At 35.5% G+C, this 26,777-nt stretch overlaps 1 protein-coding gene across 4 annotated transcripts in view; it reads right to left on the reverse strand.

Annotated features, from left to right (window-relative positions):
- LRBA (LPS responsive beige-like anchor protein) overlaps positions 1–26,777 on the reverse strand; it is a 736,878-nt gene that overhangs the window by 478,658 nt on the left and 231,443 nt on the right. For all 4 annotated transcript variants that reach the window (XM_082463287.1, XM_082463288.1, XM_082463286.1 and 1 more), the window contains exon 35: positions 20,663–20,727. In XM_082463287.1, the coding sequence (XP_082319413.1) occupies positions 20,663–20,727 (65 nt within the window). The remainder of the gene's footprint in view (positions 1–20,662; positions 20,728–26,777) is intronic.

Below are 26,777 nucleotides of genomic sequence, written 5' to 3' on the forward strand. Positions count from 1 at the left end.
ACTTCTCTAGGCAGGAAACACAAGAGAAGGAAAAGACCTACAATAACAAACCCAAATCAATTAAGAAAATGGTAATAGGAGCATACATATCGATAATTACCTTAAATGTAAATGGTTTAAATGCTCCAACCAAAAGATATAGACTGGCTGAATGAATACAAAAACAAGACCCGTATATACGCTGTCTACAAGACACCCACTTCAGACCTAGGGACACATACAGACTGAAAGTGAGGAGGTGGAAAAAGATATTCCATGCAAATGGAAATCAAAAGAAAGCTGGAGTAGCAATTCACATATCAGACAAAATAGACTTTAAAATAAAGACTATCACAAGAGACAAAGAAGGACACTACATAATGATCAAGGGACCAATCCAGGAAGAAGATATAACAATTGTAAATATTTTGCACCCAACATAGGAGCACCTCAATATATAAGGCAAATACTAACAGCTATAAAAAGGGAAATCGACAGTAACACAATCATAGGAGGAGACTTTAACACCCCACTTTCACCAATGGACTGATCATCCAAAATGAAAATAAGGAAACACAAGCTTTAAATGACACATTAAAAAAGATGGACTTAATTGATATTTATAAGACAGTCTATCCAAAAGCAACAGAATACACTTTCTTCTCAAGTGCTCTTGGAACATTCTCCAGGATAGACCATATCCTGGGTCACAAATCAAGCCTTGGTAAATTTAAGAAAATTGATATCATATCAAGTATATTTTCCAACCACAACGCTATGAGACTAGATATCAATTATAGGAAAACATCTGTAAAAAATACAAACACATGGAGGCTAAACAATACACTACTAAATAACCAAGAGATCACTAAAGAAATCAGAGGAAATCAAAAAATACCTAGAAACAAATGACAATGAAAACACGACGACCCAAAACCTATGGGATGCAGCAAAAGCAGTTCTAAGATGGAAGTTTATAGCAATACAAGCCAACTTCAAGAAACAAGAAACATCTCAAATAAACAACCTAACCTTACACCTAAAGCAATTAGAGAAAGAACAAAAAATCCAAAGATAGCAAAAGGAAAGAAATCAGAAATATCAGATCAGAAATAAATGAAAAAGAAATGAAGGAAATGACAGCAAAGATCAATAAAACTAAAAGCTGTTTCTTTGAGAACATAAACAAAATTGACAAACCATCAGCCATCACTGCAGCACTACTTACAATCGCCAGGACATGGAAGCAACCTAAGTGTCCATCAACAGATGAATGGATGAAGAAGATGTGGCACATATATACAATGGGATATTACTGAGCCATAAAAAGAAACGATACTGAGTTATTTGTAGTGAGGTGGATGGACCTAGAGTCTGTCACACAGAGTGAAGTAAGTCAGAAAGAGAAAAACAAATTCCGTATGCTAACACATGTATATGTAATCAAAAAAAATGGATCTGAAGAACTTAGGGGCAGGACAGGAATAAAGATGCAGACATAGAGAATGGATTTGAGGACACGGGGAGGGGTACGCGTAAGCTGGGATGAATTAAGAGAGTGGCATGGACATATATACACTACCAAAGATAAAATAAATAGCTAGTGGGAAGCAGCCACATAGCACAGGAATGTCACCTCGGTGTTTTGTGACCACCTAGAGGGGTGGGATTGGGAGGGTAGGAGGGAGAAGCAAGAGGGAGGAGATATGGGGATATACATATATGTATAGCTGATTCACTTTGTTATACAGCAGAAACTAACAAACCATTGTAAAAAAAATATACTCCAATAAAGATATTAAAAAAAAAGAAAACCATCAGCGACACTTATCAAGAAACAAAGTGAGAAGACTCAAATCAATAGAATTAAAAATGAAAAAGGAGAAGTAGCAACTGACACTGCAGAAATACAAAGGATCATGAGAGATTACTACAAGCGACTATATGCCAATAAAATGGACAATCTGGAAGAAATGGACAAACTCTTAGAAAAGCACAACCTTCTGAGACTAAACCAGGGAGAAATAGAAAATATAAACAGACCAATCCCAAGCACGGAAATTGAAACTGTGATTAAAAATATTCCAACAAACAGAAGCCCAGGACCAGATGGATTCACAGGCAAACTCTATTAAACATTAAGAGAAGAGCTAACACCTATGCTACTCAAACTTCAAAATATGAAGTTTTTAATTCCTTTATCGTCTATCTATGCCAACTAAAATACACTATAAGAGGGTGGGAATGTCTACTGTATCCACTGCTGAACCCCCAGAACAGCATATAGCAGGCATTCATAAATATTTTCTAAATGAATGAAGTGAACTGACTGTCTTCATCTTATTTTCATTTAATTCTTCTCAAAGTTTAGCTGTCTTTTCTTTTTCTCCCATCCCTAATTTGCCTCTTTTTCTATACTCATTTTCATTTAATATAGTAAATGATTCCATTTATATATAAACCATTGTAGTTTTTAATAATGCATAAGGTTATGAAACTTCTATACAAACACAAGCATATTCTACAGGCATTCTGAATCCACACCACATTTTCTGAAAATTATATACTTATCCTTGCTGAGAATGGTCAACTGCAATGCCAAACACATAAAGCCCTTAAACCTAGTGCAATTTAGCATTTTTAGGAAGTGAAAAACATAATTTAAATGCAGCACCATTATTTTACATTGATCACAACAAAACAAGCCTAAAAAGTAACCACAGAAAACTGAGATCAAGCTGGAAAATTAAAAGTGAAAAATAATTTGACCATATGACTGTTTTAAACCAAAACACATGAAGAAATGAAATAAGAAAAATGTGTGTATCCTAATTAAGGGGAGAAAATTCTAGTCCTCTTTAATAAGCCATTAAACTTTCAAAAGTAATAAACAGTAATTTAAATAACCTAATCTTCAAGAGGAAAGAACAGCACATACCTCTTTCTAAACACTCCACACAAATTTCTACATCAATTTAATCTAGAGTAAATGGAGATGAAAGCCTCCTCTCAACAAATCTTTGAAACAATCACCTCTTACTCTACCCCAAAAATAAGATCATATCCAAACAACTGTTCATAATATTTAATTGGAATCTTACTACACATATAATTTTAAAATTTAACTGGAAAGCATATGGCTCTTTAAGAAACACTACCGAGTTTCCAAGAGATTACTTTGATTCAGACTATATCTCTGGTTGGCTCAGATAAGAATGTATCTTAGCTACACTGTTTATGTAAGTGCAACAAATACCTTGGTCTTTTACCAAAATATAACCCAAATAATAGCCAAGTGGGTCAGAATAAAATGAAATGTGTTTTTGCCCTCTCTCCCGTCCTCCCTTCTCCCTCTTTGCCTTCCCTTCCATTCAGTCTTCTCCTAACTTATTCAATACATATTTATTAGGAATCTATGACTCCTGGAGTGAAAGAAAATGCTGGAGCTACTCAATAAATGTTCAGAAAGCACAACTGCAATCTAAGCAGTTGAATTCTGAAGAGACAGACAAGTGTATTAGTACTAGAAACATTATGTCTTTTATGAGGTTATTTACATATTTGGATACAAGTCTGAATTATTGCTGTAATAAGCAGATACTGACCATCCCCAGGGGATAATTAAGCAATGTGTCCAACAGTATATGGGATAATCTGCCCTTTCTGTGCTTTTCAAGTCCAGTGAAAAGGAAAGAGTCCTAGGAGGAAATTTAAGAATAAAATCCTAGGAGGCTACAGAAGTTCTCAAAATGTATTTTTAATAAACAAAACCCAATACTTTAAATATAGGTCATTTTATAATCACTTATCTATTTAAAATATTATAATTCAAAATGCGAATTTATATCTTAAAAATTTTAACAGATATTATTCCTTTAAACTAGGTTCCACAGTCTACTACTTTCCTGATTTTTACCATCAAAAATTTTAAAACTTTGATTGGCCAATGGAATCATGTCTCTTTTCAACTTTATAAATGAGGAGACAAATTAAAAATTTGCTTAACAAAGACAGGATCCCTTGACATTTTAAGCTATAAAAATTTTACTTATAGGGAATCTGCACTGATTTTTCAGAATCTCAGAGTATAAAAACAAAAACAGTACCACCTAACTACATAGAATGTGCAAGATAATCAATATTTATCCATTACATTGTTCCTTCTAACACAAGTCAAACAAGTGAAGTTATAAGACTTAGTAATGCTCACAGAGCAGCTACCTTGATCAAAACTGCCGAGAACAACATCAGGGGCTTAAAATACTCGAAAAAATATTTGTTGGATGGATGGCAGGCAGGCTGGCCAGAAGAAAGAAGGCTACCTAGCAGTTGGATCTATTTCTGCTGGCAAAACTAACACCCATATTGAGATACTAAAATTTTTAGAAGAGAGATCAATAAAACCATTAAGAGATAATAGGAATAAGAAGAAAGGCAAAATATGAAATCTAAACCCCTTTATCCAAATGAGAAAAGACTTTTAAGGTTCACTGATAAAGAATTTAATTTAAATATACAAGCAACAGTTCTACTGGAATTAGTTTAATTAAATTCATTTTTCAATTAAATATACCTTAAGGTGAAAGAAAAAGCAACTAACATAAAATGAAATCGAGTACACAAATAAATCAACTGAAGCCCTATATACATAATAATGTTACCTACCATGCCTGAATTTAGAACAGATTTTCCTATTCCCTATTAATGTGGTGCCACAGCATCACAGAACATTCTAAAAGAATGCTTTAATATTCTTTAAAGAATTTAAAACTGTTTAAAGAAACCTGTGTCTTTCAGAACAAATAAAACACTTTTAGATCAATTATTTGCATATTTGAAAAGTCAATTGATGATGATGATTCAATATACCACAAAATATCCATAAACAAAAATTATGATCCAGAAATAACAAAGTGATACACCAATGATGAAAGAATGTTACTACTCACAAAATGTGGATATTTAATTTTTTTTAATTTATATCTTTTATTAATGTTTATATATTTTACTTTGTCTTGGTAAAAATTGTCAAAGAAACATAACTTGATTATGTCAGTGATTACTGATTATTCTATTTCTATAAAAAATCTGTTTAAAATGGAATGTTGTGTTGTTTACAAGAAAAATACAAATAATTCATCTCAAAGCTATCAAAACAATGTATTTACAGAGAAAGTATCTAATCAATTAAACAGGTAAGTTAAGAGAAACATTTCTACCACACAATTACTTATGTCTGACCTAAGTTAACTGATTTGCTAATGATACCCATCAAATCTGATAAACCCTATGCTGTAGTCTCTCTCAGTCTATAAAGGTCTACATGTTATTTACACTAATAAAACATTAATCAAGGACCAAATTTATGGCAGCTACTCTATAAATGGGGTCAAGGCAGGTCAGACTTACATAAAAAGAAAAAAAAAGGTTGGTCTCTGCAGTGAAAAGAAACCCCTTATTACTTATTCTTCCTGCCCCTCGGATTAAGTCCAGTAGTTGAACACTGCTACACAAATACATCCATTGCTATGTAAACTCATTTAACCTCAATGTATTAAATATTTATAAAAGAAAAGTCAAACCTACTGATTTTAGAAAAATAAATCTCTAAATTGTCCCTTTAAAATATATTCTACTCTCTAAAGAACGAGAGAATAAAAATTTCAAATATTACCTCCACTATTTCACTAAAGAATGTTAGTTCTCTTTATACCACTGTTTCTTTGTAACATTTGCTTAAAAGACAAAGGCTAAAGTACTTCCTATAGGCTAAGCACTAAGGTAAAGAAGACAGTTTCTAATGACAGGAGGCAAACAAATCCAAACAGAGTAAGATAAACGTAGATAAGAAATCAGGAAAAAGTTATTATAAAACCTACAATTACATGTGATATAAAAACAAATAAGTTATTCAAATAATTCTTTCTCCAATAATAAATAATAAGAATCAGCTGTTCTGGATAAAATGTTTGAGAATAACATGAAATTTATTTCTTCACAAGACAGAGAAAAGTTTTAATGTAAAATATTTATTATATGTATATGTATTTTCTTTTCTCTTGGTAATAATCTTCAAAGAAATATCACTTGACTATTGTCAAGATTATCTGTATAAAGCAAACTTCTGTTTGAGAAAGGATGTTATTTACATGAAAAATATAAATAATTGAAATAAAAACTATAAAAACAATGTACTTACAGAGAAAGTATCGTATCAATTAAACACAAATATCTACTGGTTTTGCAAGGCACTTCTCTAGGAGCCAGGGATATAACAATAAGCAAGAGACAGAGGGACTGCCCTCACTAAACATATACTGTACAGGAGGAGACAGACAATAAAGACAAACATGGGGAAATAATAAAAGATATGGGGAAAAAATTTTAAGAAATGAGGTAAAAATAACCTGGGCAACAGGTTTCAGGGAAGACTTCTCTGACAAGGTGACATCTGAACTGGGACTTAAACCATAATGAAACAGACATGGAAAGATCTAGGGGTAGATCTTCCAGCTATGATGAAATAAAGAGTCCAACAAATCCTTTCCCAGAAAAACAAGTATAGAACTGAAGAATAACAATCATTTCAGTGTTCTGAAAACTGACCAAAAGCAAACAACAAAATCCATAATAATTTTATTCACAAAACTGTGCTAAACACTAAGTAAGAACAAACAAAGTCTGTGGCAATCTTTTCTGAGAATTCCCCGCCCAGACACCATAGGTGTGGTAGTTCCATCGGTCTCTGGCTGCTTATGGAAACCAGCAACTTCACTGCCAGAGGTGGTCGACTTGATTTGAAAGAGGACAGAAAATGAAGAAAATGCATGCCAAGCCGAAAACTGGAAAAACCTATAGCTCTCCTAGAGTGAGATTACATTTGAAGTTAGGGTGAGCAGGAGACCAGAGAACAAACCAGAAATTAGAGAGGGAGATCCTGGAAATAAACTAGCTTAATAAGAATTTCACACATGGCTATCTGGGTCCCTGAGCAGATACAGGGCAGACTCGAAAAAAGATCAACGAGGAGTAAAAGCTAGAAGATGAAAACTACTTCAAATTTAAATGTGTCCATCAAAACCAAACGCAGATCTACCAGCCATACACGGTCAAAGGTTTCAGAAAGACTTCTGATCAATCATTCACTGACCTCAAAGCTATGGAGAAAAAGGGGTGACCCCTTAAAAGCCAGACCAAAAAAAAAAATATGAAGAAGAAGAATTCTAAAACAGCTAAGCAACAATATTAAGAACACCTTACCACGAAAGAGACAAATTCTGCAAATTAAGCCCAAGCAAGTAACTTCTAAAAATCAACAAATAAAACCAAATCCAACAACTATAAAAATAACTATATACCACGACCAAGCAGGAATTAACCCAGGTATGCAGAGTCGGTTCAACATTCCAAAGTCAATTAATGTACTCCATCATACATAAACAAGCTAAAAAGAAAAATCACATGATCATATCAACAGATACCAAAAAAGCACTTGACAAAATCCAATGCCCATTCATGATAAAATCTCTCAGTAAACTAAGAATAGAAGAAAATTTCCTCAACTTGACAAAGAATATCTACAAAAAAATCCAAAAGCTAACATCATACCTAATGGTGAGAAACTAGAAACTTTCCCATTAAGATCAGTACAAGGCAAGGATGACCCTCTCACCACTCCTTTTCAACATCGTACCAGAAATCCTAGCTAAAGCAAGAAGACAAGAAAAGGAAATAAAAGGTATACAGATTGGTAAGGAACACCTAAGAATATCTCTGTTCAGAGATGACATGACTATCTATGTAGAAGATCCAAAACAGCTAAACTTTTATCTCACACCATACAAAAACATTAACTCAAAATGAATCACAGACCTAAATGTAGAGGCTAAAACTACAAAATTTCTAGGGATGAAAAAATACTTCTAGGAAAAAAAAAAAAAAAAAAAAAGAAAACCCTAGTACTTGTTTTGACCTAAGATTTCTTGAATTTGCCAACAAGTCATAATTCATAAAAGAAAAAAATAGGTAAATTGTACTTTATCAAAATTAAAAACATTTGCTCTTCAATGAAAATGAAAGGACAAGTCACAGACTGAGAGAAAATGTTTGCAAATCATGTATATGACAAAAGACTTATATCCAGAAATACTGATATATAAACTACTGTTTAAAAGTCAGAACTCATACAGTGAATGAAATTTTTAAATGGGCAAAAAATGTACACAGACATTTTCCCAAAGAAGGCACCTGAGAAAACACTCAACAGGATTAGCCATTAGGGAAATGCAAACAAAAACCAGAGTAAGATACCTACTAGGCTAACTAGGAAAATAGCTTGGCAGTTTCTTAAAAAATTAAACACAGACTTCCCATTCCACCGAGCAATTGTACTAGGTATCTACCCAAGAGAAATGAAAACATATGTCCACACAAAGCCTTGTACACAAACACACATAGAAGCATTGTTTATAATAGCCAAAAACGGAAAGCAATCCAAACGTTCATTGACTGCTGAAGGGATAAACAAAATGTGGTATATCTGTACAATGGAACACTATTAATCAGTAAAAAGGAACAAAATACTGATACATGCCAAAATATGGGTAAAAGCACAAGGAATTATTATAAGAACAGTGTTGGAGAAAGTGACAGTGATCCAAAAACTAAAAGCAATAAATAAATGGAACTTACTTGGGGGTATGTAGAGACACCACTGATGAGGGATGGTAAGCGATACAGTCCACAAAAATGAGATTCCAAGCTGACTGAGATCCTGGTCTGACAGTTCCCTGAACTCCTCTCCTTCTCCGAGCTTGTCTTCCACCCTACCTCAGCCATTTATTGCATGGTCATATGCCAGACCTCATCATTTCCAATAACTGAATGGCCTTGGTTCTACTCGCCCCACTCTCTAAACTACTACCTCTCATGTTTATAGCTCACTCATTCTATTACTATCACAACTCTAACAGTCCTTAGAGCGCCAATCCATCCATCCTATCGTTTTCTTTACATTCACTCTCCTCTTTACCTAGCTTAATAATCATAATCCTGTGGTCAATGATTACAATCAGTCTCTAGCACAAAGAGACTCCCTTGTCCTTCTCTCCCCCATACTCACTTGGCAAAACCTAAACCCATTGAAACCCAACTCTAACTCTACTTCCATATTTACCTCCCAGACTCTGCAACTACATAAAATGCCTTCGATCGATTTTAACTAAGATGGCGGAGTAGAAGGACGTGCTCTCACTCCCTCTTGCGAGAGCACCAGAATCACAACTGGCTGCTGGACAATCACTGACAGGAAGACCCTGGACTTCACCAAGGAGGATACCCCACGTCCAAGGACAGAGGAGAAGCCACAGTGAGATGGTAGGAGGGGCGCAATCAGAGTAAAATCAAATCCCATAACTGCTGGGTGGGTGGCTCACAGACTGGCGAACACTTATTTCACAGAAGTCCACCCACTGGAGTGAAGGTTCTGAGCCCCACGTCAGGCTTCCCAACCTGGGGGTCCGGCAACGGGAGGAGGAATTCCTAGAGAATCAGACTTTGAAGCCTAGTGGGAATTGATTGCAGGACTTTGACAGGACTGGGGGAAACACAGACCCCACTCTTGGAGGGCACACACAAAGTAATGTGTGCATCGGGACCCAGGGGAAGGAGCAGTGACCCTGGGGGAGACTGAACCAGACCTACCTGCTGGTGTTGGGGGGTCTCCTGCAGAGGCGAGTGGTGGCTCTGTTTCACCGTGGGGATAAGGACACTGGCAGCAGAGGTTCTGGGAAGTTCTCCTTGGCGTGAGCCCTCCCAGAGTCTGCCATTAACCCCACCAAAGAGCACGGGTAGGCTCCAGTGTTGGGTTGCCTCAGGCAAAACAACCAACAGGGAGGGAACCCAGCCCCACCCATCAACAATCAAGTGGATTAAGGTTTTACTGAGCTCTGACCGCCACAGCAACAGGGAGGGAACCCAGCCCCACCCATCAACAGTCAAGTGGATTAAGGTTTTACTGAGCTCTGACCCCCACAGCAACAGTCAGCTCTACCGACCACCAGAGCCTCCCATCAAACCTCTTAGATAGCCTCAACCACCAGAGGGCAGACAACAGAAGCAAGAAAAACTACAATCCTGCAGCCTGTGGACCAAAAACCACAGTTACAGAAAGATAGAGAAGATGAAAAGGCAGAGGGCTATGTACCAGATGAAGGAACAAGAAAAAACCCCAGAAAAACAACTAAATGAAGTGGAGATAGGCAACCTTCCAGAAAAAGAATTCAGAATAATGATAGTGAAGATGATCCAGGACCTCAGAATAAGAATGGAGGCAAAGATTGAGAAGATGCAAGAAATGTTTAACAAAGACCTAGAAGAATTAAAGAACAAACAAACAGAGATGACCAATACAATAACTGAAATGAAAACTACACTAGAAGGAATCAATAGCAGAATAACTGAGGCAGAAGAACGGATAAATGACCTGGAAGACAGAATGGTGGAATTCACTGCTGCGGAACAGACTAAAGAAAAACGAATGAAAAGAAATGAAGACAGCCTAAGAGACCTCTGGGACAACATTAAACGCAACAACATTCGCATTATAGGGGTCCCAGAAGGAGAAGAGAGAGAGAAAGGACCAGAGAAAATATTTGAAGAGATTATAGTCGAAAACTTCCCTAACATGGGAAAGGAAATAGCCACCCAAGTCCAGGAAGCGCAGAGAGTCCCATACAGAATAAACCCAAGGAGAAACATGCCGAGACACATAGTAATCAAAGTGGCAAAAATTAAAGACAAAGAAAAATTATTGAAAGCAGCAAGGGAAAAACGACAAATAACATACAAGGGAACTCCCATAAGGTTAACAGCTGATTTCTCAGCAGAAACTCTGCAAGCCAGAAGGGAGTGGCATGATATACTTAAAGTGATGAAAGGGAAGAACCTACAACCAAGATTACTCTACCCGGCAAGGATCTCATTTAGATTTGATGGAGAAATCAAAAGCTTTACAGACAAGCAAAAGCTAATAGAATTCAGCACCACCAAACCAGCTCTACAACAAAAGCTAAAGGAACTTCTCTAAGTGGGAAACACAAGAGAAGAAAAGGACCTACAAAAACAAACCCAAAACAATTAAGAAAATGGTCATAGGAACATACATATCGATAATTACCTTAAACGTGAATGGATTAAATGCCCCAACCAAAAGACATAGACTGGCTGAATGGATACAAAAACAAGACCCATATATATGCTGTCTACAAGAGACCCACTTTAGACCTAGGGACACATACAGACTGAAAGTGAGGGGATGGAAAAAGATATCCCATGCAAATGGAAATCAAAAGAAAGCTGGAGTAGCTATACTCATATCAGATAAAATAGACTTTAAAATAAAGAATGTTACAAGAGACAAGGAAGGACACTACATAATGATCCAGGGATCAGTCCAAGAAGAAGATATAACAATTATAAATATATATGCACCCAACATAGGAGCACCTCAATACATAAGGCAACTGCTAACAGCTATAAAAGAGGAAATCGACAGTAACACAATAATAGTGGGGGACTTTAACACTTCACTTACACCAATGGACAGATCATCCAAAATGAAAATAAATAAGGAAACAGAAGCTTTAAATGACACAATAGACCAGATAGATTTAATTGATATTTATAGGACATTCCATCCAAAAACAGCAGATTACACGTTCTTCTCAAGTGCGCACGGAACATTCTCCAGGATAGATCACATCTTGGGTCACAAATCAAGCCTCAGTAAATTTAAGAAAATTCAAATCATATCAAGCGTCTTTTCTGACCACAACGCGATGAGATTAGAAATGAATTACAGGGAAAAAAACGTAAAAAAGACAAACACATGGAGGCTAAACAATACGTTACTAAATAACCAAGAGATCACGGAAGAAATCAAAGAGGAAATCAAAAAATACCTACAGACAAATGACAATGAAAACACGACGACCCAAAACCTATGGGATGCAGCAAAAGTGGTTCTAAGAGGGAAGTTTATAGCTATACAAGCCTACCTAAAGAAACAAGAAAAATCTCAAGTAAACAATCTAACCTTACACCTAAAGAAACTAGAGAAAGAAGAACAAACAAAACCCAAAGTTAGCAGAAGGAAAGAAATCATAAAGACCAGAGCAGAAATAAATGAAATAGATACAAAGAAAACAACAGCAAAGATCAATAAAACTAAAAGTTGGTTCTTTGAGAAGATAAACAAAATTGATAAGCCATTAGCCACACTCATCAAGAAAAAGAGGGAGAGGACTCGAATCAATAAAATCAGAAATGAAAAAGGAGAAGTTACAACAGACACTGCAGAAATACAAAGCATCCTAAGAGACTACTACAAGCAACTTTATGCCAATAAAATGGACAACCTGGAAGAAATGGACAAATTCTTAGAAAGGTATAACCTTCCAAGACTGAACCAGGAAGAAACAGAAAATATGAACAGACCAATCACAAGTAATGAAATTGAAACTGTGATTAAAAATCTTCCAACAAACAAAAGTCCAGGACCAGATGGCTTCACAGGTGAATTCTATCAAACATTTAGAGAACAGCTAACACCCATCCTTCTCAAACTCTTCCAAAAAATTGCAGAGGAAGGAACACTCCCAAACTCATTCTATGAGGCCACCATCACCCTGATACCAAAACCAGACAAAGACACTACAAAAAAAGAAAATTACAGACCAATATCACTGATGAATATAGATGCAAAAATCCTCAACAAAATACTAGCAAACAGAATCCAACAACACATTAAAAGGATCATACACCACGATCAAGTGGGATTTATCCCAGGGATGCAAGGATTCTTCAATATACACAAATCAATCAATGTGATACACCATATTAACAAATTGAAGAATAAAAACCATATGATCATCTCAATAGATGCAGAATAAGCTTTTGACAAAATTCAACACCCATTTCTGATAAAAACTCTCCAGAAAGTGGGCATAGAGGGAACCTACCTCAACATAATAAAGGCCATATATGACAAACCCACAGCAAACATCATTCTCAATGGTGAAAAACTGAAAGCATTTCCTCTAAGATCAGGAACGAGACAAGGATGTCCACTCTCACCACTATTATTCAACATAGTTCTGGAAGTCCTGGCCACGGCAATCAGAGAAGGAAAAGAAATAAAAGGAATACAAATTGGAAAAGAAGAAGTAAAACTATCACTGTTTGCGGATGACATGATACTATACATAGAGAATCCTAAAACTGCCACCAGAAAACTGCTAGAGCTAATTAATGAATATGGTAAAGTTGCAGGATACAAAATTAATGCACAGAAATCTCTTGCATTCCTATACACTAATGATGAAAAATCTGAAAGAGAAATTATGGAAACACTCCCATTTACCATTGCAACAAAAAGAATAAAATACCTAGGAATAAACCTACCTAGGGAAACAAAAGACCTGTATGCAGAAAACTATAAGACACTGATGAAAGAAATTAAAGATGATACCAACAGATGGAGAGATATACCATGTTCTTGGATTGGAAGAATCAACATTGTGAAAATGAGTATACTACCCAAAGCAATCTACAGATTCAATGCAATCCCTATCAAATTACCAATGGCATTTTTTACGGAGCTAGAACAAATCATCTTAAAATTTGTATGGAGACACAAAAGACCCCGAATAGCCAAAGCAGTCTTGAGGCAACAAAATGGAGCTGGAGGAATCAGACTCCCTGACTTCAGACTATACTACAAAGCTACAGTAATCAAGACAATATGGTACTGGCACCAAAACAGACACATAGATCAATGGAACAAGATAGAAAGCCCAGAGATTAACCCACACACCTATGGTCAACTAATCTATGACAAAGGAGGCAAAGATATACAATGGAGAAAAGACAGTCTCTTCAATAAGTGGTGCTGGGAAAACTGGACAGCTACATGTAAAAGAATGAAATTAGAATACTCCCTAACACCATACACAAAAATAAACTCAAAATGGATTAGAGACCTAAATATAAGACTGGACACTATAAAACTCTTAGAGGAAAACATAGGAAGAACACTCTTTGACATAAATCACAGCAAGATCTTTTTTGATCCACCTCCTAGAGTAATGCAAATAAAAACAAAAATAAACAAGTGGGACCTAATGAAACTTCAAAGCTTTTGCACAGCAAAGGAAACCATAAACAAGACGAAAAGACAACCCTCAGAATGGGAGAAAATATTTGCAAATGAATCAACGGACAAAGGATTAATCTCCAAAATATATAAACAGCTCATTCAGCTCAATATCAAAGAAACAAACACCCCAATCCAAAAATGGGCAGAAGACCTAAATAGACATTTCTCCAAAGAAGACATACAGACGGCCACGAAGCACATGAAAAGATGCTCAACATCACTAATTATTAGAGAAATGCAAATCAAAAGTACAATGAGGTATCACCTCACTCCTGTTAGAATGGGCATCATCAGAAAATCTACAAACAACAAATGCTGGAGAGGGTGTGGAGAAAAGGGAACCCTCTTGCACTGTTGGTGGGAATGTAAATTGATACAGCCACTATGGAGAACAATATGGAGGTTCCTTAAAAAACTAAAAATAGAATTACCATATGACCCAGCAATCCCACTACTGGGCATATACCCAGAGAAAACCATAATTCAAAAAGACACATGCACCCGAATGTTCATTGCAGCACTATTTACAGTAGCCAGGTCATGGAAGCAACCTAAATGCCCATCGACAGACGAATGGATAAAGAAGTTGTGGTACATATATACAATGGAATATTACTCAGCCATAAAAAGGAACGAAATTGAGTCATTTGTTGAGACGTGGATGGATCTAGAGACTGTCATACAGAGTGAAGTAAGTCAGAAAGAGAAAAACAAATATCGTATATTAATGCATGTATGTGGAACCTAGAAAAATGGTACAGATGAGCCAGTTTGCAGGGCAGAAATTGAGACACAGATGTAGAGAATGGACATATGGACACCAAGGGGGGAAAACTGCGGTGAGGTGGGGATGGTGGTGTGCTGAATTGGGCGATTGGGATTGACATGTATACACTGATGTGTATAAAATTGATGCCTAATAAGAACCTGCAGTATAAAAAAAAACAAACAAAACAACTAATACTAAACTTTCATTGGGTTATTTGTATGGAAATATGTTAATATAAATGTTTCAGACATTACATGAAACTTCTAAAAATCTTATATTTGTATTTGTATGGAAATATGTATGGAAATATGTTAATATAAATGTTTCAGACATTACATGAAATTTCTAAAAATCTTATATTTGTATTTGTATGGAAATATGTATGGAAATATGTTAATATAAATGTTTCAGACATTACATGAAATTTCTAAAAATCTTATATGTTCTGGTATAATGTTATAAGTAATAATGCTAGTTATTACTTTAAAATGTATATGTCAGAAATAACTAATTTTCTTGTCAACTGCATTATTATGAACTTTCATCAAATCTTTAACCGTGGTCATTTTTAAGTCTTTTGTCATTTACAGACAGTTCTGGGTGTACTCTGTTGATTTTGCAAATATGTTCCTATAAAAGGGTTTCATCTTCAAGAAATTCATGGGAAAGACTGACAAGTACAGGTTTCTGGTAACTGACTGTACTGCTGAACTGAATGAATAAGCATTTTCAGAACTCTAATGAAAAACTGATGAACTCATAAAAGTGCTAACAAAAGATCACGATGAAAAAAAAAAATTAATTACATGGGACTGAGTGAAAAAAAAAAAAAAAAATGCCTTCCCAGGTTACTGTAAATGACCCATCCATGCTCTACTTTAAAGCCAAACCCCCATTTGCATACAAATTCACCCACTGGCAAAACAACTTAAAAACATCACTCCAGAAATTCTCACCTATCTCTTCTACATTAATTTCCCCACTCCTTACCATGAAACTGTTCTCTTGTTCTCATTTTTTAAAAACCCTACTTCCCTTGACTCTGTTCCCCCCACTGCATTTTATTTTTGCTCCCCTTTGTAGCAAAATTCCTCTAAAGAACTGTTTATACATATTCTATAATTCCTCTTCTCTTATTCTCTTCTTCTTTTCTAAATTCACTGCAAATAGGCTTTTTTCCACACCACTCTCCCAAAACTACTCCTGACCAAGTCAGAAACAACTTCTGAGCCCGTGGTTCAAATCTCAGTCATCACCCTACCACCTTAATGATTTCATCTAATCTCAAGGCATTAAATATCATCTATATTCTTATAACACTCAAGTTTAGATCTCTAGTCTGGAGAAATAATTAACAACTGCCTCTACCTGGATGTCTACTAGAGATATAAAAATCAGTATTTCCAAAACTGAACTCCTGATCTTCCCCAATAACTGTTTTATCCACAGCCTTTTCCATCTGGTTGATAGAAACACCATCTTCTCAGCTGCAGAGGCCAAAATTCTTAAGAGTAATACTTGACTCCTAGCTTTGTCTCACAATCCACATCCAATTCATTAGTAAATCCTATCAGCTCTACCTTCAAAATACATTCATAATCCTACTACTTCTTACCTCCTCTACTGCTGCTGTCCTAGTCCACAACACCATCATGTTTAACTAGAATTATTACAGTAGTTCCCTAGTTGATCTCTTTGCTTCTATCCTTAAATTCCTATATAAATCAGCCTTTTTTAAAACATAAGGCAGATTGTCTCCCTCCTCTACTCAAAATCCTGCAATGATTGTTATCTCCTGCAGAATGAATTGCAAAGGCTCTACACAAATCTTGCCCTATGTCTCTGACCTCATTTCTTACTTCTCTCCACTTTGATCACTTGTTCTTGCTATACTGGCCTCATTCCTCAGATATGCCAGGGAAGCTTTCATCTGTTTACTGGCTGTTCCCTAGGACTGGAATGCTTTTCCCCTACATGCCCCTATGTTTAACTCCTTCACATCATTCAAGTGCTTGCTTACATGTCACTTGCTCAGTGATCTGTAATATAACCACTCTATTTAAACTACAAACCGTATCAAACCTTTATATTTCCTTTAAAAATCACCATTTCCCTCAACCTGCTTCACATTATCTTTTTCCAAAGAACTTACCACCTTTCATATATAATCCATTACTTATTTTGTTTATTGTTCATAGTCTGCCAATGACTGTTCAAATGTAAGATCTACAAAAAAAAGAATCTTTATCTGTTTTGTTTATTGCTGTATCCCCAGAATCAAGGACAAGTCAAGGTACACAGTCAGTGCATAATAAATATTGGCTGAATGAATAGATGAGGAAACGGATGCTCACAGAAGTAAAAGTACTTCCCATATAGCAAAGCTGAAACTTGAACCCAAGGCTAACTTCAAAGCTAAAACTAATAATCACAAGAGCATGTTGCCTTATCTACTAAATGTAACACTAACTTGCATAATTGAAGGCATTTAGACTTAGTAGAACCTAAACAAAATAGACTTTTTTTTTCAGCTTATAAATTCATTTATTTTATTTTATTTTTAACATTTTTATTGGAGTATAATTGCTTTACAATGGTGTGTTAGTTTCTGCTTTATAACAAAGTGAATCAGCTATACATATACATATATCCCTATATCTCTTCCCTCTTGCATCTCCCTCCCTCCCACCCTCTGTATCCCACCCTTCTAGCTGGTCACAAAGCACTGAGCTGATCTCCCTGTGCTATGTGACTGCTCCCCACTAGCTATCTATTTTACATTTGGTAGTGTATATATGTCCATATTTACACTACCACTCTCTCACTTTGTCCCAGCTTACCCTTCCCCCTCCCCGTGTTCTCAAGTCCATTCTCTAGTAAGTCTGCGTCTTTATTCCCATCTTGCCCCTAGGTTCTTCATGACCTTTTTTTTTTTTAGATTCCATATATATGTGTTACCATACGGTATTTGTTTTTCTCTTTCTGACTTACTTCACTCTGTATGACAGACTCTAGGTCCATCCACCTCACTACAAATAACTCAATTTCGTTTCTTTTTATGGCTGAGTAATATTCCATTGTATATATGTGCCACATCTTCTTCATCCATTCATCTGTTGATAGACACTTAGGTTGCTTCCATGTCCTGGCTATTGTAAATAGAGCTGCAATGAACATTGTGGTACATGACTCTTTTTGAATTATGGTTTTCTCAGGGTATATGCCCAGTAGTGGGATTGCTGGGTCATATGGTAGTTCTATGTTTAGTTTTTTAAGGAACCTCCATACTGTTCTTCATAGTGGCTGTATCAATTTACATTCCCACCAACAGTGGATGAGGGTTCCCTTTTCTCCACACACACTCCAGCATTTATTGTTTGTAGATTTTTTGATAATGGCCATTCTGACCGGTCTGAGGTGATACCTCATTATAGCTTTGATTTGCATTTCTCTAATGATTAGTGATGTTGAGCATCCTTTCATGTGTTCGTTGGCAATCTGTACATCTTTGGAGAAATGTCTATTTAGGTCTTCTGCCCATTTTTGGATTGGGTTGTTTGTTTTTTTGATATTGAGCTGCATGAGCTGCTTGTAAATTTTGGAGATTAATCCTTTGTCAGTTGCTTCATTTGCAAAATAGACTTTTATAACCACTTCTCTTAAAAAACAGAACTAGTGTTAATCAGTGTTTTGCATTAAGTAGAACAAATACATATTCGATCAACAGCACTGACTTAACTCTTTTTCTAAATATAAACTTTAAAAGCATCTAATACCTCAGTGTTGAAATTCAGCCAAAGAGCTATTTATTTTTTTGATGAACAGGCACTTTAAAATTTTTGCTAAAAGTAAGACTAAATTATTAGTCATTCACTCATTGAGAAATATTTATTGATTTCCCAACACTTTCCAGACTCCAGACTACAATTTAGCTCTGTTTCTCATATAGATCACTGCAATAGCCTTATTATTGTTCTTGATTTCAATTAGGTCTCCTCTCCTTCAACCCATCCCAAACATCACTGCTAGTTATCCTTCCAAAACCCAAGTATCACAATGATAATACTTTCTTAAGACATTTCAAGGTTTCCCATTGCCTTTAGATGAAAATCCAAATACACCACATTAGACCTTTTATGGTCCAGATAACCAATTCTATTCCAACAATTCACACACATACACATGCACACACACTCACACACGTACATACACACCTTCCCACATCACAGTATCTTCAGATATTCTATTCCCTCTACTCAGAATGCTTTTCACACATATGTCCTCCAATTTATCCATAATCCCCACTTTTCCAAAGTCTACATTACTAACCTTACTCATCCTTGAAAATACATCTCAGGAATCACGTTTCCCTGGGGAGGTTCTACCTAATTCTTCTGAACTAAATTGTGGAGTCTTTCTCTTTTTTCACATTCCTACCTTAATGACCTATATGTAAATATTTCTAGCACAGAATTTAGCATATGGCATTAGTTGCAGGTTTATTTATTTGTATTCAACACTAGTCTGTGAGCACCTATAATTATTTACTGAGTGAAATAATTTTAGTAGCATTTAATATAAAATAAAGTTAACAGTACCCTCTTCTACAACATTAACGAGACAGAGGCTAAATTCCTAGTTACTAGTTCAAATTATTCCTATAGTGATGGTGTCAGTCTCTCAACTCTAGACAGAACAGTATATAAAACATTCTTAAACAATAATTTTGTTCAGAATGCTATTTCCAATGGCAGCCAATCACACCTTTTAATCTATACCCTGGGTCTTCAGTCCAAGTAATCCAAAATCAACTGCCACGGGCTTCCCTCTTAGCACAGTGGTTAAGAATCCGCCTGCCAATGCAGGAGACACGGGTTCGAGCCCTGGGCCGGGAAGATCCCACATGCCGCGGAGCATCTAAGCCCTTGTGCCACAACTACTGAGCCTGTGCTCTAGAGCCCGCGAGCCACAACTACTGAAGCCCATGCACCTAGAGCCCGTGCTCCACAACAAGAGAAGCCACCGCAATGAGAAGCCTGCACACTGCAACAAAGAGTAGCCCCCACTCACCACAACTAGAGAAAGCCCGCGGGCAGCAACGAAGACCCAACACAGCCAAAATAAATAAATAAATAAATTTATTTTTGAAAAAAAGAAAAAATCAACTGCCACAAAACAGACCCAAAGTAGTCTGCTCATCATTTCCTCAATTTATTCTTATCCTTTAATTCTCTCACTTTCTTAAATCTATTTTTCCCTTGTATCTTTCTATCTCTGTACTTCACTTTTCTTTCCTACTACTGACTATTCTTTCCTTGAATTCTTCTTCCCTTTTGCCCAGGCCATGACATAAGAGAGATAATATAGACCATATTAGTCTATTTATTGGCTCTACAAATATAATAGAATTTTCTAGGAAGTCCAAATAAGTATCAGTTTTCCTTATATTTGCTAACAGAATCATCAGTATACTTTTGCCAAAGGTTTACTTACTGAAAAACAAAGAACTGACTTTATCATTAAGCACATAACCATGAAGAGAACAAAATGATTAAATATTGAAATATTTATAATAATTAATATCTAAGCTCACTATATCACTGACTGCAAAAACAATATAGTGCCAAAAATATCAGTTCCGATGGCAAAAATACAATAACATCTTAAAGTAAAATATACATGGATATAAAATAGATTACCTTCCTTCGTTGACAAGTTCAATAAAAGCAAGGCCTGCATTCTTCTGAATAGAATTCTGCCACTCCTAAAAAATAGCAGAAAATAGCTGAACAAATTTCACTCAGTAGGTTATTTCTTTAAAACAATAATTATGAAAAACGTCACCCATATCAATTTCATACTTAATTGAAATTGATTTAATGGAAATTAATTAATTTCCAAAAGATCTTAATGGAAAAGTTTTGTTAAACATGCTGTCTACCCAATGCAGCCCCATGAACACATAAATAGTTGACATTAAAAAGTAAACTAAACAAGTTAGCAACAATTTGATTCTAGATAAACTAAATGAGCCTATCTATATTTATCTTGCCCTTTTAGTTCTGTACCATTATATCCTACTAATTTAACTGAAACAGTTTGAAAGGAAGGCAGCAAAGAAGACCAAGGACAGAGGTTTTGTTTTTGTTTCTTTAAGAGATGCATTACCCCAAATGAGGGGAAGACGGAATTAAGTAGCTCCCTAAACTTAATAAATAGCGCACATTTTACAAAAATTGATGATTAATGATTGAGAAAGAGACGAGAGATCAGTGAATTTGGCTAGACTACTTGTAATCTGAAAAACTATAATTTACTAGCATATGAATTAGCAAAAGATGGTATAAAATTATTAATATATTCTTTATGAATAAGTTATCCATTAAAAAGCCCCCTGGCGGTCCAGTGGTTAAGAATCCATCTTCCGATGCAGGGGACGTGGGTTCAATCCCTGGCCGGGGAACTAAGGTCCCACATGCCGCACGGCAAGTAAGCCTGCGCCCCACAATTAGAGAGCCCATGTGCGGCAACTACAGACCCCATGTGCTCTGGAGCCTGCGCACCACAACTAGAGAGCCCCCGCACTGCAACTACTGAGCCTGCATGCTCTGGAGCCTGTGCGCCACAGCTACAGACAAGCCCGCGCAACACGACTAGAGAGAAGCCCATGTGCTGCAACAAAGAGCTCGCGTGCCCCAATGAAGAGCCCGGACGCCTTAATGAAGAGCCCGGGTGCCGCAACGAAAGATCCCCGATGCCCCACCTAAGACCTGACTCAGCCAAAAATAAAAAGTAAATAAATAAATATTTTCTTAAAAAAGCCTCAGAAGAAAATTAACCAGTAATATATACAGAAATGAATTTTTTTAATCCTCATCTCAAAACAGATATAAAATACGCATTAATCCAATAAAGCTGGGCCCACATGAACTGAAATGTAGCTAGATTTGAGAAATGCCAATGCATGCGTGTGTGTATTTTTTAAAGAACTAGACATATATACATAATCTTTATGTTCCTTAAAACTAAAGAGCCCTTATATTCCACCTACATAATATCCCTCAACTAATCTTTTTTTGTCCTTTTATAATGGTCAAAACAAAAGACAGTGCTGGGGACCTTACCACTGTTATCATAAGCAGTATTCATATATTCTGAATCTAACACCTTTAAGAGTTTTTAATTCCATGTAATTTCACCCCTGAAGACTGTTCTGTGTCATGCCAAATTCTGATTTAGTTTTAAGCCTCATCCTTTCACAGCTACCTTCTCCTTTTTATCCCCTGTATTTATTACTTTCATGTTTTGAAAAACCCAAGGTGGCCCTCAGGACTGAAATGGCTGTTTGCCATAATTTTGTTATAGAGTTCTATTTCATGAATAGTGTCAGCAAGAACATACTAACAGAACATATACAGTAGAATGAAAAGTAGATATAAAGTCAGTCAGACATTTGAGGCTACAGTAATTGGCTAGGACTAGGTGAGAAGATAAAGCAATGTGTTGCTGAAAAACAAGAAGTCATGGGATCTATGTTCTCAAACTGACTATGACACTAACAGGATATGTCCATAAACAGATCACTCTACATCTCTAGGTCCTCAATACCCCCTTAAAAAAATTCTTAAAAGATGTGTGATTTTATGATTCAACAACTTACAAACATTTAGAAATTAGTGGCTCATAAGTCCAAAATATATACTCTCAAAATTCACAACAGCCAGCAAACTGAAACAACAAAATAGAGATCTTATATTTCTTTCAATAAGGTAAACCAAGTCAAGGATAAATAGAAATACCCATCTAATTTAAAATCCTATTCTTTCCAGCAAAATGAAGTAAACAGACAGACAATACAAAGGAAAGCAATCAAACTCCATGAAGAAGTAAATCTCTGAGAGAAGAGGATGTGTCATACCCTCCACTCTTCTCAGAAATAGGAGGAAGAAAAGACAAAAAAGCAGAAACCGCAGGTAAGTTTTTTGACCCTGGTCCAGAAGGTTCCACACCTCACTTCCGAGGCAGAGCACACAGAGATGCCAAGTCTCAAAGAGTTGCCCTAAACCTAGTAATGCACAGGAAGAGTAGATAGAGACAGATTTAATGGTAGATGGACCTAAAACAGCCTCACAGTAACTCATGCCCTTGGAGGAGTCAGAAAATTATCACAGAAAGATGTACACATAGTTGAGGCTTTGAGGGGATGAGGAAAACACAGCTGTGACCTTTGTTGATAGACAGCAGGGAATCAGAAAGGATGGTAACAGAGGGATGCCCTAGTCAAGGAACAGAAGCAAAATCTCACTCCTCAGCTCTTATGCCCAACAGAGCACTCTCAGCAAGCCACCTGGAAATCTGATACAGCACCAGAGTGTGAGGAGGCAAGACCTTAAACTGAGTTTTCCTTTAGATCACTTACTTGAGGGAAAAATCTCAAAAGGGAAATTAAATTTAGTAAAAAGAAAATAAAGTTACTTTTCTCGCTAGAAAAAAAGAAATTAGGAAGAAAGGCAAGAGGTTACCCCATATATAATTCTTTAGATCAGACATTTTATTTTAAAAAGTATCTACTAGTATTATTTTTCTCAAATCCATTTTGTCTGATTTAAAACTGCAACAGGTGGGGATTTTTATGTCATATAAAACTCAAACCCCACATGAAAAACATAAGTAACAGTAGAGACACTCAAATTTTAAGTATACAGGTAAACATCATTTTGATTTTATTTTCATTTATGTATACAAACTGACTTTTACTGATAATGTGAATTTAAACTTCACAAAGATTTTAAATTTCACAAAGATTTTAAACAGCATGATTTAGGTCAAATAGAAAACTAGTTAAAGTTAGTATAACTATAAAAACATTACCATCTCAAAATTTTATGACCTCAACTTAAATTGGTATGCCACACAATTTTTTTCTTTTAAGTTATAAACAAATTAGACATGAAGATACACATAGAACTTGAAGAGTCCAATTTTTCTTACGAAAGCTCAGAAACATATTTATTATGACTGCTAATACATTTGGATTCTTGTTTTCTCAAACATCATCTATAAACTCATATTATTTAACTTGTAGTAACAGCTATCTAAACACCTGGAATAAAACTTTTTCACCAGTTAAAAAAATTAGACAAAATGAGAAATGAAGTGAAAATACAAATCTTACCTACACTTTGGGTAGTTAAAAAAATCTTACAATTCTTAAAGATATCAGAGTTTTAATTTGCCTATAATCCATTCCTAATTATAAACTATTTAACATTTAATAAAATATCACATACCAGGTACATAAAGATATACTGATAGGAATTAATAACCCAGGTGAAAAGAAGCTGCAACCCATGAGAATAGGAAATTAATTTGTTTTAATAAACCCAGGTGTTAGTCAAAGCCAACAAATTTTCTCCGTACTAAAACACTGACTACAATCCTTAAGGAAGTCACCAAAACTACAAAGAAGATTCATGCTATCCTAAAGCATTTTCTGCACTTCTGAGACAATTATTAAAGAAGGTGTTAGTCTAAACAATTTCACAAACCACAGCTCAAAATAACCTTTAGTGAGTTTTAACAGTTGAAAGAAAAGCTTAATGGTTATCCTCTCTCATGATCATTTCAATATTTCATCATAGTATTTACAATTATATAGCAATGCAAAATGCACCGTACATTTAAAGGTCTTTGTTATTCTTTTCCCAGAGGTATTGATGAAAAACATGTTAAAAGCCTCAAATCCAACCACTAATGCAGCTAAGTAATTTTAAAACACATTTCAGCACTTTGGAGAGGAAGGACTCAAAACACAACTGAGTCAATAATTTCATACTGTTCTAAGCTGTATTTAATTGACTATCACTTCCTAAGGCCAAAACTGTTGACTAGTCAATTTTTACTAAAATATACTCTTAGCTTACTAATGCTCTTAAGTCATACAACAACAACAACAGAGATAGTATATATTAGTGAAATCTAGTAAATAAACAGAGTTACACCAATTTTCAAACATGTGCTTTTGGTGGTAAAAGTCCACCAAACTTGGGTTGGGGGAAAAAAAAGACTTCATCAACTAAATTAATTCTATGCCTCCCCACCATCAACAAATATAGAGAAAAAGGGCACCAATAAATGTGCTATATATTAATTTCTAATATTTTAATACAACTTTAACTTCCCTAAAGTGAACTTGACAGCTTTCTATAAATTTGATAATCTCCTACAACATATTTTAGTGTCTTGAGTACAGCACATGAATTTATCTAAATTTTAAAAGTAATTCCCAAATATTACCATGCTCTAAAGCAAATAAAATCAAGTTACAGATTGACAAGATAGACTACATATACTCCATGCTGCCACCTTTTTTCTTTTTTAGCCAAGCCATCGATACTGACATTAAATGTATATCAATTTTTTTTATTCTAGTGGGCTAGAAAATCACTAAACTATGTTCTACTCTTAAAATAAAAAAGGTATAAAATAAGTGACTTTGGTTAAACAGCAAAAAACAAGAACAAAAATAATAAAGAGAGGACAAGAGTAATGAGAGAGGGTTAAAAAATTTCTCTACAACCTGAAGGGAAATAACTTGAAGAAGCAGACAAATGCTTGTTACAAAACCCTTAGAAAGGCCAAGAATTGAAGGCACTGATTACATATATGGATGGCTGAGGGACAGGGATGAAAAGAGTTTAAATGAATAAAAGCTGGTATAAAAAACACAGAATTTGAGCTCCTCTCCCCATGTCGATGGCCATCTCCACCATGGTAAGAGACTGGAAGTTTACTTTCCAGAGGAGTAAACCTCTGAACCCTTTAAAAACCCTTACTGTAAAAAACAAAATAACTTGAAAGTATGCTTACTCAACCATGAGACATCAAACAATATTAGAGAAGTGTTCTCTGAGAAAAATGAGAAGCCATGATAACATTTAAAATAAAGCTCATTCATCACCAGCAGACAGCTCATACATAGGCACACAGACTTTTGTGCAATACACTTAAACATGAGTACAAAGGGTCACTAGTCATTAGAGGAAAGACTCATATGAATGACAGACACCAAAGAAACAAGCAGGAAAAAAAATAATTATTAAAAATGGACAAAATATTAACAAATTAAAATATTAAAAAATATTGTTAATGGGGTAGGGAGAGGAAGACTAAAGAAAAGTATAATTAATACCATCAGAAAGGTAAAAAATTTCATGTAAAAATTCAGGGCAGCTTCCAAAATATTGCAGAGGGAGGAACACTCCCCAACTCATTCTATGAGGCCACCATCACCCTGATACCAAAACCAGACAAAGATGTCACAAAGAAAGAAAACTACAGGCCAATATCACTGATGAACATAGATGCAAAAATCCTCAACAAAATACTAGCAAACAGAATCCAACAGCACATTAAAAGGATTATACACCATGATCAAGTGGGGTTTATTCCAGGAATGCAAGGATTCTTCAATATACTCACATCAATCAACGTGATACACCATATTAACAAATTGAAGGAGAAAAACCATATGATCATCTCAATAGATGCAGAGAAAGCTTTTGACAAAATTCAACACCCATTTATGATAAAAGCCCTGCAGAAAGTAGGCATAGAGGGAACTTTCCTCAACATAATAAAGGCCATATATGACAAACCCACAGCCAACATTGTCCTCAATGGTGAAAACCTGAAACCATTTCCACTAAGATCAGGAACAAGACAAGGTTGCCCACTCTCACCACTATTATTCAACATAGTTTTGGAAGTGTTAGCCACAGCAATCAGAGAAGAAAAAGAAATAAAAGGAATCCA

The sequence above is a fragment of the Balaenoptera physalus genome (assembly GCF_965194825.1).
Source record: "Balaenoptera physalus genome assembly, chromosome: 5".
NCBI classification, from domain to species: domain Eukaryota; kingdom Metazoa; phylum Chordata; class Mammalia; order Artiodactyla; family Balaenopteridae; genus Balaenoptera; species Balaenoptera physalus.